Genomic DNA, 14,135 nt, shown 5'->3' with positions numbered 1-14,135 from the left:
CAAAAAAATTAACTAGAATCGAACAACACCTCAGCCACTTGATTGGATTTAAAACAATAATCAATTTCGTTTTGGTTTAATTGACAATCTGAATTTAAATTATTCATTATCTTTAATAACGAGTTAACTGACAATAAAGGAGAAATAGAAAAAGAAGAAGGGAAAGAAATTTCAATGAAAAAAAAAAAAGAGGAAAAAGAGGAGGAAGAGGTGATGTTAGTGACCACGATAACAAAAAAGGAAAATAAAAAAGAAGAAGAAACTTGTAATGTGTCAATTAGGCAACGTGTTGAAAGAGTAATCCAAACAAGTTGGCAGTGAAGAAACTATATGGGATGTGAACCGTCCACATTACATCATTTTAATAATTACATTAAATTTCTTTTTCAGAACCATTATTATTAATTAATGTTAGTCTTTCATATCAAAATTCTTCAAATCTGCCGTCCTCTTGTCAAGAAATTTTGAAAAGTGTAACAGTAATGGAGTTCACACAATTTCAGAATTTCTACGCTTACTTCTTTTTGTGATACCTTTACTATTGTTAATAAACTTAACACCTATGAATGCTATCTCCTTATTCATCCAAATTCCTAACTACAACCAAGTACAGTAGTTTAATTGTGTTAGGTTTCACCATTTTCTCTCACAATAACTAAAAAAATTAATATTACGAATAAACAGTAGAGGGAACTGGGAAGAGTGATACTATATTGTATAGAGTTGGAACTCTAAAAAATAAATTAAAGCAGACATATGTGGGCTGATTTTTTTTTTTTATATTGGAACAAATTGTGTGATATGCCCCAATATTTTAATGTATGTGAGTTTTACTCTTGTATGGAATAATTTTTTACATTTTAAAAGATACAAAACGTCACCAACGTTTTGTATGTAAAAATAATTTTTTTACAAAACGGCAGAACCGTTTTACATGGGGAAAATTTTTTTAAATGGGAAATAGAAAAACGTCATTGACGTTTTAATCTTTTTTATTTTTTTAATTAAAAAAAATTGAAAACGGCGGCGACATTTTGTATATTTTTATAATGACATTAAATACAATTTTTTAAACATTTTGATGGATTACACCAACTCAAATCCAATATTAAACAAAAAAAGTGGACATATGTGTTGTAAAAAATAATAATACAAAAGGAGAGAGATTCTATATATTATGTAAATTTGTGCTCTACATTATTTACCAATAGTTTCTTTATATATTTTTTTATTAAAAATTATATTTTTTATAATAATTTTATGATAGTAAGTTAATGTACAGTATAAGAATAGTAGAAGTAGTAGATTTAAATCGTATATACGTCAGAGAACTTTTTGCTGATCGGTGAATGATGTCTTCATTCTTGTGTGAAAGCTTTTATTAGTAAATGGAGAAAACGAGTTAAATTTTTAAAATGGTTTTTGAAATTATATTTAAAATTAAAATAATCTTTAAAGTTAATAATTATTTAATTATATCTTTAAAATTATATTCTCAGATTTATAGTAGTTTCTCACATAAATTTTGTCTGAAATTGACAATAGCAAAATTGAAGTGTACTAATTTCAGAGAACAAAAAAAATAGTAAATATAATTTGAGAATTAGGATTTAAAAAGAAAGAGGACAAAGAATCAAATATAATTTTTTTTGTAAAAACGCAGGTGCAGTCGACTTTATGTGAAGTTAATATTTGAGAGTCGTTAGATCATTTAACTAATTTGATTAAATTTGTATCTAACGATTCTCAACTATTAATCTCACATAAAGTCCATTGCACATGAATTTTCTACAAATCTCTTTTCTTTTTCTTATTCTGGGTACAATAATGTTGACCCGTATATACTTTTAGTTTGAGCTCTTGGTCGTTCTTATCCATTCACACACGGCTTGCACGTTTAAAGTTGTAAAGTCAAAACTATCAAGATTGACCAAAAAGGGTAAATTTGAAATATTTTTATTTCTTTTTCCTTTAAAGAATAAAGAGCCAAAAAACTCGAAATTATTAAGTTTTTTTAACCGAATAACGGCGTTAATTCAAGAAGGGAGAGTGCAAGAACAGCTCAAAGTCCAACGAAAGAATCACCTCAAAACTAAAACAAGTTGAATAGTTGACCAACAAACAAATTAGAAAGAGTTGATGAATAATTAAAATTAAACTAACTCCAAGTTGCACATAATAAAAATTACAAGAACGAGTGAGCTCATGCCAAGATTCAACTACTATTCAAGTTAGCAGAACAATGTAATAAAATGTTAAAATAAATAAGTATACAAATATTCTTGTTCCGTTATATTAATTGGTCAATTCAACCATTCCTTGATTTTCAATATTATCTTTGGGTTCAGATAATGTTAGTTTATGACTCAAAAATTAATTAAACTAATTCTTAATAATAATGCGCCCCCGAAAATTAAAGAAGCAAAATCTATCTTATCCTATTACACGTAGTCGATTATATATGGGTAAAACTGACTGATTTATTTGAATCTTACAATTTATACTAAAAATATCTGAAATAATATATAATAACTAATTTTTAATGTGTAGATATATCTTTTTAATTAATTAACTTTCTCAATTTTAAAATATTGATTACTCTAGTTCTAACTAAATTGATGATAACATCATTATATTATATATTAAATCAATGAATATCAGCACAATTTAAATACTAAATTAATTGGCGTATCTACTAAAAAAGCCAAGGTAATAATTATTTTGAACCGATATTAAAATATATTTATGGCAGTGCATATAATAATTGACCGACTAGAAGATATTTATATATATCTGGAGTCATCATATCAAAATTTTACCTAGATATTTGATTGTGAATTAACATACAAATAAAAAAGAATATTTTACTTAATTATAGTATCTTATGTGATTTGTTTGCCGTAAATGTAAGATTTATAAACAAGCAATACAATGTTAAGTGTTTGTTTAGGTGCCGTTAAATTAGTAAAATAATTTTTTTTTAATTTTTAGTGTGTTTGATAAATTTTTAATAATAAAAATAAGAGTATTGAAAAAATAAAAAATATTTTTTTTAAGAAACTATAATTTATATATTATTTAAAAAAATATTTTTCACATAATAAATGAAAAAAATTACTTTTATCTTATTTTATCCAAACATAATTGAGAAATAAAAAGATATTTTTACATAAGTTTTTACAAAAAGATCATTAAAAAAGATTTTTTTTAAAAGTGGTGTCTAAATAAGTGCTAAGAATAATTTTTGTTTATTTTTTACCAATGAAAATACTTTTATATATAATATTTTAAAAAAATAAATTGATTAAATTTTAAATTATAATAATAAAAAATAAAATATTAATAAAAAATGTTATAAAAGGTGCATATTTTTTCCTAATGAAGGGATAACAAATTGATGATGAAATTGTGGAAGGTGGTTGTTTCATATTTGTTTGAGAATCTGTTTGTCTCTCCCCCTTATAAATAGACATAAGTTACGCCATCCTTATTATCTGATTCATTCCCTATTTTTCATGCACCAATATCTCTCTTTCTCTCTCTCTAATCTAAACCCCTCACCCTCCCTTGTACTTCTCCAATTCTCACATAATATTTTAGGACCCCAAAACTCAAAAATTCTCCATGGTTAGTTAATTTCCATCTTTCTCAGCTTAATTATGTAAGTAAAGTTATTGTATCATATAATTAATAACATTCTTTTTATTATTTAATTTGCAGGCAGGCACTAGTGATGAAGCAAATATCATATATGAAGAGGTATATAATTATAAAGTATATTAATTGAATTGTTTTATTAATTAAAAAAGAAAAAATAAAAATGATGATTTGGGCATGCAGGAATATGTATTGAATTCTCGAGGAATGAAGCTTTTTGCAAGCAGATGGTTACCGGCGAATGGGAATCCAAAAGCGATCATCTTCATGTGCCATGGCTATGCCATGGAATGCAGCATCACTATGAACAGTAATTAATAATTTCAAATAATAATTAATTACACTAAATAAACATGCTTAATTAATTAATTAATGAATTAATGCAGGCACAGGAAGAAAGCTTGCAAATGCAGGATATGCAGTGTATGGTGTGGATTATGAAGGGCATGGAAAATCAGATGGGCGTCAGGGTCTTGTTCTTGATTTCAATTCTCTCATCAATGACTGCTGCCACTATTTCACCACAATTTCTGGTAATTTTATTTGTTTTTAGCACAAAATTTTCAAAGGTATGAGGTGGACTATTTGTCTGGTTGCTTTTGATGGCATCATGATTCATTCATTAATAATAATTACAGAAAAGAAAGAAAACAAAAAGAAGATGAGGTTCTTGTTAGGGGAATCCATGGGAGGAGCAGTGGCCCTGCTTTTGCACTGGAAAAAACCAGATTACTGGGATGGTGCCATTTTGGTTGCACCCATGTGCAAGGTTTCTTTCTTCTTTCTTTCCTTTTTTTTTTCTCCGTTCAAAACTAAATTTTATCTTTTTCCAACAAAATATCAGCATCACATATTACATATCTTTATTATTGGTACAAAGAATTGAGATTTAGTATTGTATTTAGTGATCGAAAATTAAAATTAAAATTTTAGATTTATGACTCATAATTTTAGTGTCTTTTGAATCTTTAAAAAATATTAAATTTTTTAGAAAAAATATAGACAAGCAATGAAAATACTAAACAATATAAACAATAAAAATATCAGATGTTCATTTTACTAAGTGTGCAGATATTTATTTTAAATTTTTAATATTAAGATTTAGATAAATAATTTAAAAATATAATGTATTTTGATTTAATTAATGGTTATTCATATTATTAAAAAAAGTTATTGATTACCTAACATAACCATTTTTTTTAATATCAAACATAATACAAATTTAGTCTCAGTTTTGCACCTCTGTCTCCATTTCACAGTTTCTCTTCCATACAAAAATAATACATATACTATTTTTCTAAAAACAGATTTTTGCACATTTTATCAGATAAATTATTAGCTATTTTTGGGCCACACATGTATCACTCACCTAATTAATATTTAATAAGAGTAAATCATATAAAATCATCATGTATTACAAAATATTATTATTGTACTGTCTTGTTGTTACTTTCGTTCCATGGCCTTATTATTAATCCCTTTACCTTTTAGTATTTTGCCTTTTTTTCTGGATTACTTTTTGTTTTTTCCTCTTCCTCAATAATTTGGTAATTTTAGGCGTAGTATGATGCATACAGTCCCCAGTAAATTGGGATTCAATCACATTGAGTAGACACTAACGTACAATATTCTTTACTTCTCTCTTTGTATAATTCCAGAGAATAATACTGTTACTTCTTAGCCTAATATTCAATATATCTACTCCAAAATTTCTTTTTCTTTTTCTTTTCCTATTGCGTTGAGTCCTAGAAAATTTCATGAGATAAGAAAAGGATGCAAAATTGACGTAGACACCACAATTCAACTAAATTGTGCATCAGATTCTTTCATATTACTTTTTGGTACAATGAAAAAAAGATGAATATTATTAAATTGCGTAAATTAGAGACTCTACTTTTTTTTTTTCTAGGAAGGTATCATTATGGGATAAGAAAAAATATTGCAAAACTTTTGTGTAGTAGGTGTGCTTTTTTGACATGATCACATGATATATAATAATATAATTATTAGTTATTACTTATTAGTCAATAAATATTTTTGTTTGACCGATACAAAAGGTTAGGTTACATTTTCCACGATGAACTAAGAATTTTCTAATCTAAACCGTTGCAATAGCTGCCGGGTATTACGTCACTTCTAGAAGGTCACCTTGCCTCTAGAAAGTGACTAATTATTTGTTAATTAATATTAATTTGCTTGGTAAGTAGATTTGTTTAGTCTAATAATGAACAAAATAATGTGTTTCGTTACAGATTGCAGATGATTTGAGACCAAACGCAATGGTGGTGGGTGTCTTGAGTGCACTGAGCAGAGTGATTCCATCATGGAGACTAATCCCAACCCAAGATATCATTGATGTCGCCTTCAAGGAACCCCAAGTTAGACAACAGGTACCTTCACTCGTTTACGGTTGTTTTTATACGAAGTTAATATTTAAAAATATATTAAATAATTTGATAAGTTTGACTAAATTATCATCTAACGACTCTTAATTATAAATTTCATATGAAAACATCTGTATTTAAGTGTTCACCTTATTACGTGTTCCACATAAACTAAAATTAATTATTTTTAAAATTGAATATAAAAATGGTGAAATCTCAGGTGAAGTCGACTTTACGTAAAGTTGTTACCTGAGAACCGTTAGACTTTACGTAAAGTCGACTTCACATAAGTTTCCACCTATAAAAATATTAATTAATTTAAAAGTAATCATAGTCTTACCTAAAAAGAAAAATACAATGATTAATTTATTAACTAGAGTAATTAATTTATTCGGCCGCGTAAATAAGTATAAAAAACAGAAAATACCGTAACACAAAAGACAAATACCTTTCACAAATTCTTTTATTTAAGTTATATTTAGTTATTGATCACTGTAAATTCATACGGTTAGTACCATGTGTGATTTAACATGAAATGAATTAAGAATATAATTATACATGATTTGGTGTATTGTTGTGCAGATTAGAGCTAATGAATACTGCTACAAAGGGAAGCCTCGGTTGAGAACTGGCTGCGAACTTCTAAGAGTTAGTACAGAAATAGAGCAAAGACTAAGCGAGGTTTGTTAAATTTCAAGCAATATTCTCATCGGTTCATTGATTAATTAATCAATTATTAATTAATAATTATTAATTTAGGTATCACTACCATTTGTGGTGCTGCATGGTGAGGAGGACCAAGTAACCGACAAGGCAGTTAGCAAGCAACTGTATGAAGTGGCTTCGAGTACAGACAAGACAATAAAACTGTACCCTGGAATGTGGCACGGTCTCTTGTACGGAGAGCCACCGGAGAATTTGAACATTGTGTTTTCCGACATCATCGATTGGTTAGACCACAAATCTCAATATGGCAACACAAGGATAGAGAGGGAGCTCAAACAACAACATGAGGATCATCTAAAACCTTAAATGTACAAACGCTTTATTTATTAGGATTTAGGATTCTCAAAACAAAACATTACTGTTAGTATATACTGAATTAATTTATAATTTATAATGAACTTCTCTGGTTCAACTATGTATCATGCATTAATTAGTTTAACGCCAAACAGAGCATTGTAGTTCTACTCATTCGTTCGTGATTCACCTTCTCTAAAGGCTAAGTCAAAGCAAAGATCCAATTAGAAGAGTAGCAAAGTTGTTTAAGTTTCTTGAATTGATTGAAAGTTTAAAACTGATTATTATTATTTTTATTATTGTTATTATATATTATATGTGAACCGTGAGAAATACATGTCGTTTTCCTTTTTTTGGTTCCAAGAGTTATCTATCCGTAGAAGCATGCTTTCTGACTCGGCATTGAGATCTTTATGGTTAGTCCAAATAAAAAATTAAACAATTAATGCATATGGTTATTACTTTGGATTTCTGATAAAGATGTTGTTATCTACTTTTATTTCATGGTAAGTTTATATGATAACATGGCTACTCAATTTACAAACTTTTATTCATGAATTATAAAAGAAAAAGAAAAAAAACGTTAAACATTTACTTCTATATTTAATTACAGTGAATTTTATCCAACTCCCTCTAAAACAAAGGATAAGTTACTCCTTAGAACATGTTTAATGATTAATTGATTATTGGTATCGGTGACACCGGAAAAGAGGAGCTCCTTGGTCTCCATGATGACGTTTCCAAGCCGGAATATATTCCAGTACAAGCCGGAACACAGTTGGTCTTAGTAACTATGAATGTAGTTTCAGAACAATGCATGTTATCCTTTTTGGAAATTTTGATTATGTTAAGAAAATGATTGGTATTTTGAGACTAATTGCAATCTTCTTCTTTTGTTCGGTACTATGTGCAGATAACTAATTATGTGATTTGGAGATCCAATAATCTTCTATTCTTTTGTACTTTTTCTTATATGAATGTTCTCACACACACACACGTTATTGAACAATAAGAAATAACAAATTGAAATAATGTATTCAATTGCTTTCATGTTACAAGCAACTAAACTCATAAAGAAGTACAAAAATTTTAAAAAATTAAGACTGATACGGTTTGTATAACTTAAAGTACACTAATAAGCCTTAAACTATGAGGTTATATGTTAATATCAGAAGTAACAAAAGCAATACGTAACACCTAGAAGGAGAGCGAAAACCTAATATTCATAGAGATACACCCTGATTTAACAGCCATACCAGACGAATTCATTAATTGAAGCATTGACATATGGAAACAATTACATAGTTTTCAGCTTTAAATAAGGTACACTAGTATTGATAGCTATTCTTCTACATTAAATCATTAATACATCACCATTATCATTTTTATTTATTTAAAGGCGTAGATTTTCTTTTCCGGATTATACAAATTCCACACCAACTTAAACATATAATTGAAGGTTGAATATGGATGCTGGGATATGTTACGCGTTATCACAACCACAATGAAAGTGAAAACATTTACTAGCAATTAATTACAACAGAAAATTGCAAAACTAAGCTTATGAATTTCATTTCTCAACAATACATAATACACTCTACAACTACAAGTCCTCCCTCTTAACATTAAGAAATCACTGCTACACGTATCAATGAGATAACACAAGTTTTCGTTACTTTGTTAGTGACCTGACTACGGGCAAATGATCCAAAACTAGAAAAGAACACAATTCTACGACCTGCAAGAAATACCAAATCATATTATGAAGAATTTGTCAACTCAAATGTTACTAACTGAACATACAATACAGAAACATCAAATGGATAGAGGTGGAGAATAATCAAAGGGGAACTAATACCCTTCCAAATGATAATCTCTTAAATAATCTTGTTCCTTATTTCCTCTAGTTTCTTCATTATCTCACCCGGGGTTCTGTCCAATTCCTCAGCAATTTTCTTTTGCAAGTCCATTGGCAAAGTTGGGAATTGTTCGCATAGATCCCCATCAATTACATCCTGGATCATTTTGCAGGCAGATCAGAAATTAGTCAACTATGAAAGCATAAGGAGGTGGATGGCAAACATTAAATACTACTATGCAAGAAAGAACAGATTCATACTATTCATTAGTGTACCTTAACAGGAAAATAGGCAGATCTATAAGCCATGTGGTCTCTTCCGCACAAAGGTGGATGATCCTGCCTCAAATGCATCTCCAAATGAGAAAAGAAATCAACATCGTCACGAGAAGTAAAAGCATGGAGTGCCCCGATACTTCCCATAACTGTTCCGTATACAATGCACTCTCCACCACCTGGTATAAGAGATGCCTTTTGCAAACAACTGACCACATCACCAACATGAAATTGTACAATCTCCTCCACCTTATTGGGAGCTCCATTCAGCTTTCCCTGTTCCCATTTAATCCTCCCACCAGTAGGATCTTCTTCAATCTCATCTGAAACATCCTGTGGCAACCGCACAAAATAGACATTTCCAAACTTGTCTGCCCCGGCCATGGTATCAAAATCTATGTGGTATGATGCAGTGAGCCATCTCGGAACACAATCATCGGCAAATATGTAGAGTTGATTTTCATCTCGTCGATACTTGCAGTAATGGAAAGACTGGAGAGAGAAAGAGAAAGCATATAGGTCATGGTTAGCTGAAAAGTCTATATAGTAAGAACGAGACATGGATAGCAGCAGGACATTTGATAACATTGATTTACTACCCCCAAAAGAAAAAACACCTTTTGTCTAAGAGTCTAAATTCAAGCCTTTCCTAAAATAAGAATTCCTCATGAATCTTTCTAACAAAACCGCAGCAGCAAAAATAAAAAATTATAACTTGCTGGACACATACTAAATTACTATAACAAGGCAACTTAAACTGAAACTAGCTAAGCTAAAACCAGAAGCCATGGGGAAAAATCATTGTCAGACCTAATACCCAGATGTTTAACAAATATAGATATGAATTATAAAATAGGAACATACCTCTTGGATGTCACCCACGTAAATTCTATCACGGTATGCATGAATAGAGACGATTGAGTTGGGGAATAACTTATTCTCACATTTTCTTAGTAATCGTTTTTTCCCCAAATCATAGAGTCTAAGCACAGGCCCTATTCCTGCAAGTAATCTTCCTTGGAACTGACATAAAGCAAGAGGAACACCCTCAACCTGAGTCTTGTGAAGAAGTTCAAGAGATCTCCCTTCCTCTACAAACCTATATATATGAATAAATCCAGCAGTCAAACTCATTTTCGGAAAAAATTGCAGTCCTTTTGCTGTGCCAACAGCCAAAAGAGTTCCGTATTCCTTATCATGGAAATTTACAGTGCATACGCTGAATGCAGCCTCATTATCCTGAAGCTCCAAAAGACAAGTTGTGTTTCCAGTTCTTGGATCAAGAACCCTGATGCAGGAAACCCACTTATCTGTCTCGGCCTTTGGATAACCATAGTGTTCATCAGATAGTGGATCATCTTTATCCTCATCCTCACCACCATTTTCCATCTGGTCTGCACTTCCATTCCCATTTTCCCCTGCCTGAGCAGCTTCAAAGCATTCTTTCCTTGCAGCTTCACGTTCTTCTGCAGTCAGTGCTCCTTGATCACTCTCAATCATCACCAGAAGTTTCCGTTTTGGTTGTAGCACAAACTTCCTTGGCGTGTATCTTAATGGGATTACAGTCTCATTAAATGTTTCTCCTAATCTCTCAATGGTAAAAATCCTTAGTGCCTCACCAGCAACAGCAACAACACCTTCCACACACTGGTCAGATGAAAACGAGGCAGCATATTCAAGGGTTTCATATGAAAGGGGCGTTAAAAGGAAATGTCCTTGGTGAATGTAACCAAGCCATGGCCTACTTGATAAGCACAACATTGCTCGCTTGCCCCTTACAATAATGGGGAAGAGCTTTGGGGCTCTCAACCCTAAGAATCGGGAACGAGAGTCGGAAAGCTGACCTGTAACCATGTCAACCACAGTTCTGAACAAAACACCATTCTGCAAGCCAGCATTCAAGAAAAGGCTAGCAGGATGATCTGCACCATCCTCACCACCAATCGATGCTTGAACCTCAAGGAAAAGAAGAGACTCTGGAGCTGAAGAGACACTTTGCACACTCAAGGCCTGCATACAATCATCAGGATCCAATGACAAGATACGAATGGTCTTGTCATATGAACCAACTGCAAGAAAACGGGATCTTTGTCTGCCTTCAGGTACTGGTGCAATGTCCAAACAAGCAACATCTCCAGACATTTCATGCTTCTCAACTTCCATCAACTGACCTGTTACATCCACTTCAAAATAGATAAGCTCCCCTCCACTCAATGCAATAACCACCTGAAGTCTATTTGATCCAACTTTAGAAATTGTCCTCTTTCCAGGAGTTCTCCATTCATTAATACGCCCATCCTCCCTAATATGTCTAATACCATTAGGGTGAACCTGCATGAGAGAATCGTCACCTATCAAAGAAACAGCTAGGGAGGGAGTTGTATCAAGAAACCCACTGTCACTGACTTCTTCAACTGTCTCACCAATGGAAAGCACAAGCGTAGCGTTTGTGAATGACACGACAATATATGCATCAAATTCATCAATGACATTCTTCTTCACAGTCCAAACAGCACTAGGTATACCAGGAAGCTTTGACACTGCCATCTCACTAACCGCTAAACCAGTCCTCAAAATCCTCAAAGACGAACGCGGACCACGGCCGCAAAGAGTGAAAATTTGAGGAGTTTCCTCTTCAAAGATATTACTAACCTTCATATCCATTATTGGCATTAAACTCTCAACCTGGTCAATTCTAACAAGGTTTTTCAGTCTCCTTGGCTGGAAAAATACCGGCTGAAAACCTTCTTCAGTTTCCATCAGCGTAGCAGATGACGCCTCCACATCGTCGTCATCTCCTATAGCCTTGAACTGATACAGAGCATGATTTCCAAACTCTGAGGCTGCAAACAAGAACCCAGACTTCAATACACACATGGAAGCCGTAACAGGGATGGTATCAAAATACTTAATCTTCAATTCCGAGACACGGTCACCATCATGCTCCAACGTGACCTTAAAAATATCTCCATACTCAGTCTGCAGAAGGAAAAAGAACATGGACTTCAGCTTATGCATAGCGGCCGACACAATAAGTACTCCACGCTCAGCAGGCAAGTCAGCACGCCTAGGAATCACAGCCCTAACATCAGGTTGCCCCTGATTCTTATAAATAACAAAATTTTCGGCACAAACAAGCACGCCGCTAGGGCCGTCAGCACCCCCAGGAACAGTGACAAGCAAATTAGCGCCATTATCAACCTGTTCAGACCACTTCCTAGAAACATGGTTGAGCCCTAAATCAAGCTCATAAAAAGTCAAATGCTTCTGAGCTTCACTAGCAGCCTGGCCAGTAGAATCCTGATCAGCCTCAGAGTAATCCAACTCTATGGCAGCAAATATAGGGTTCTCAAACCCACAATCAACACCGCAAATGGAATAAACTAGAGTGTGTGACTTGTGAGCTTCTAAAGGCGAAGAAATAGTTAACCTAGCAGCAGTGTCCCTATTCAACACATAAACAAGCTTCTGCTTCTCACAAGCACCAATCATTACAGCCCTACCTTTTGGATCTATGGCAAGGTACTGACCCGGAACGATGCGGCGGCAACCAGATTTGCCGAAAGTTTCTTGGTGAATTTTATCGAACACGTTTTTCTCCTTGTTGTAGTCAAGGATTACGATCCTACCGGAATCGGAACCTACGACGATGTAGTCCTTCTGAGCTCCGGTTAGCCGGAACTGAGCTAAGGACCTAATGGCGCCGAAGATTTCGACGGAGAGGATGGTTTGGATCCTGCCGTTGTCATCAGGGCGAAGAAGGTCGAGAACTTTGCCTCTGGCAACGACAATTTCCTGGGTCTTGCCGCCGGAGAAATTGCCGTTAATGGCACAGACTATGCCGGTGGGGCGTTGGAGAGTGAGACTGTAGAGGTACATGGCGGTGGCTACTACGAACTCAGGAAAATGCAAATTAGGGTTAGGTTTTTCTGCTCTTAACTAAACCGACATTAACAAATAGAGAAGAGAAAGTAGTGAAAAGGTTTGGGTTTTTCAGTGACACAGCGAGGGAGGATATAAACCCTATCTCAGATTTTTGGTATCAATTGAGAATGATGTATTTATTTAAAACATTAAAAATTATAATTAGTAATAAAATGTATTTGATTGAATCTAAATAAATTTTGTAAAACAGAAACGATATTTATATGATATTATTATTATTATTATTATTATTATTATTATTATTTAGTATAAAATTTATTTACATGATGATTATTTAATCATATATTTGTTAGCTAATTAATCTCTCAAGAAAAAATCTATTTATTATTATTTTTTGTTCCAACCAAAAATATCTACCATTCATCGTGATAATTATATTTTCACTAATTTGTAAACTTGTGGATGGAATTTCTATTTATCAATTATTCTTTAGTTTGGCAAGATTGAGATGCCTTTTTTTTTTAAGAATCGTTAATAAATTTCTAAAAAAAAAAGTTAAAAGAAAAACAAACACTAATAAATTATTATCTGGTAATCTGGTATGAGTCATGTAGCGGTTGAGTTTGAATGCATAGACAATTAGACATAACAAATTCACTATCCTTAAAAGTTGCTTAATTATTGAAGTTATTCTATGTTTCTAACCACTACACTTAAATCAAACCATATCTATATATGAACCAAGCATGCAAGCTAATGCAAAAAGAAACCATGAAAGAATTAGCCATGTTACTTTTGTTCATGACCACCATAAACCAATGTTCCTCAGCCAGAACTCTTGGCAACTCAACTCAAAATCACAACCATGCCCATCATCACAGAATAACATTCTTGATGAGGGATATCCTAAACAATGTCACAGATTCTAGGCCTCCAAAGAAACCTGCCACCACTAAGGTCACTGGTCAATTACCCTTCCAAAAGCCCTTAGGCCTTTTCCCTCCCAATGGAGCCATTCCAATACCACAATCCACACAACAAACACTTGCTCTCTC

At 32.5% G+C, this 14,135-nt stretch overlaps 3 protein-coding genes across 3 annotated transcripts in view; 2 read left to right on the top strand and 1 right to left on the bottom strand.

Moving 5' to 3' along the window:
• The first annotated feature begins 3,419 nt into the window (after positions 1-3,419).
• Positions 3,420-7,186, top strand: LOC107467716 (caffeoylshikimate esterase). The gene is made up of 8 exons (XM_016086883.3): positions 3,420-3,627; positions 3,721-3,759; positions 3,841-3,967; positions 4,044-4,190; positions 4,296-4,426; positions 5,910-6,047; positions 6,624-6,722; positions 6,801-7,186. Exons 1-8 carry the CDS (start codon positions 3,625-3,627, stop codon positions 7,071-7,073), a joined length of 957 nt encoding a protein of 318 aa, XP_015942369.1. The 5' UTR covers positions 3,420-3,624; the 3' UTR covers positions 7,074-7,186.
• A 1,328-nt stretch (positions 7,187-8,514) lies between these two features.
• LOC107467672 (spliceosome-associated protein 130 A) lies at positions 8,515-13,228 on the bottom strand. The gene is made up of 4 exons (XM_016086826.3): positions 10,060-13,228; positions 9,196-9,687; positions 8,920-9,076; positions 8,515-8,799 (listed from the first exon to the last, which is right to left on the bottom strand). The coding sequence occupies exons 1-3, from the start codon at positions 13,072-13,074 to the stop codon at positions 8,939-8,941; spliced, it is 3,645 nt and encodes a 1,214-aa protein (XP_015942312.1). The 5' UTR covers positions 13,075-13,228; the 3' UTR covers positions 8,515-8,799; positions 8,920-8,938.
• Positions 13,229-13,859: 631 nt separating this feature from the next.
• Positions 13,860-14,135, top strand: part of LOC107467634 (dirigent protein 18-like) — a 769-nt gene continuing 493 nt past the window's right edge. Inside the window, exon 1 of the mRNA XM_016086767.3 lies at positions 13,860-14,135. This exon is cut by the window's right edge and continues 493 nt beyond it. Within this exon, the coding sequence (XP_015942253.2) occupies positions 13,867-14,135 (269 nt within the window). The 5' untranslated portion in view covers positions 13,860-13,866.

Source organism: Arachis duranensis, chromosome 9 (genome assembly GCF_000817695.3).
Source record: "Arachis duranensis cultivar V14167 chromosome 9, aradu.V14167.gnm2.J7QH, whole genome shotgun sequence".
Taxonomy (NCBI): Eukaryota; Viridiplantae; Streptophyta; class Magnoliopsida; order Fabales; family Fabaceae; genus Arachis; species Arachis duranensis.
This window is presented reverse-complemented; position numbering and strand designations above follow the sequence as displayed.

Coding starts and splice junctions, on each gene's coding strand:
- LOC107467716 (XM_016086883.3), top strand. Junction 3,760..3,840: donor CAAATATCATATATGAAGAG/GTATATAATTAT, acceptor TTGGGCATGCAG/GAATATGTATTGAATTCTCG. Junction 4,191..4,295: donor CTATTTCACCACAATTTCTG/GTAATTTTATTT, acceptor TAATAATTACAG/AAAAGAAAGAAAACAAAAAG.
- LOC107467672 (XM_016086826.3), bottom strand. CDS start 13,074: ATGTACCTCTACAGTCTCACTCTCCAACGCCCCACCGGCATAGTCTGT. Junction 9,688..10,059: donor ACGTGGGTGACATCCAAGAG/GTATGTTCCTAT, acceptor TTCTCTCTCCAG/TCTTTCCATTACTGCAAGTA. Junction 9,077..9,195: donor CTGCCTATTTTCCTGTTAAG/GTACACTAATGA, acceptor AAAATGATCCAG/GATGTAATTGATGGGGATCT.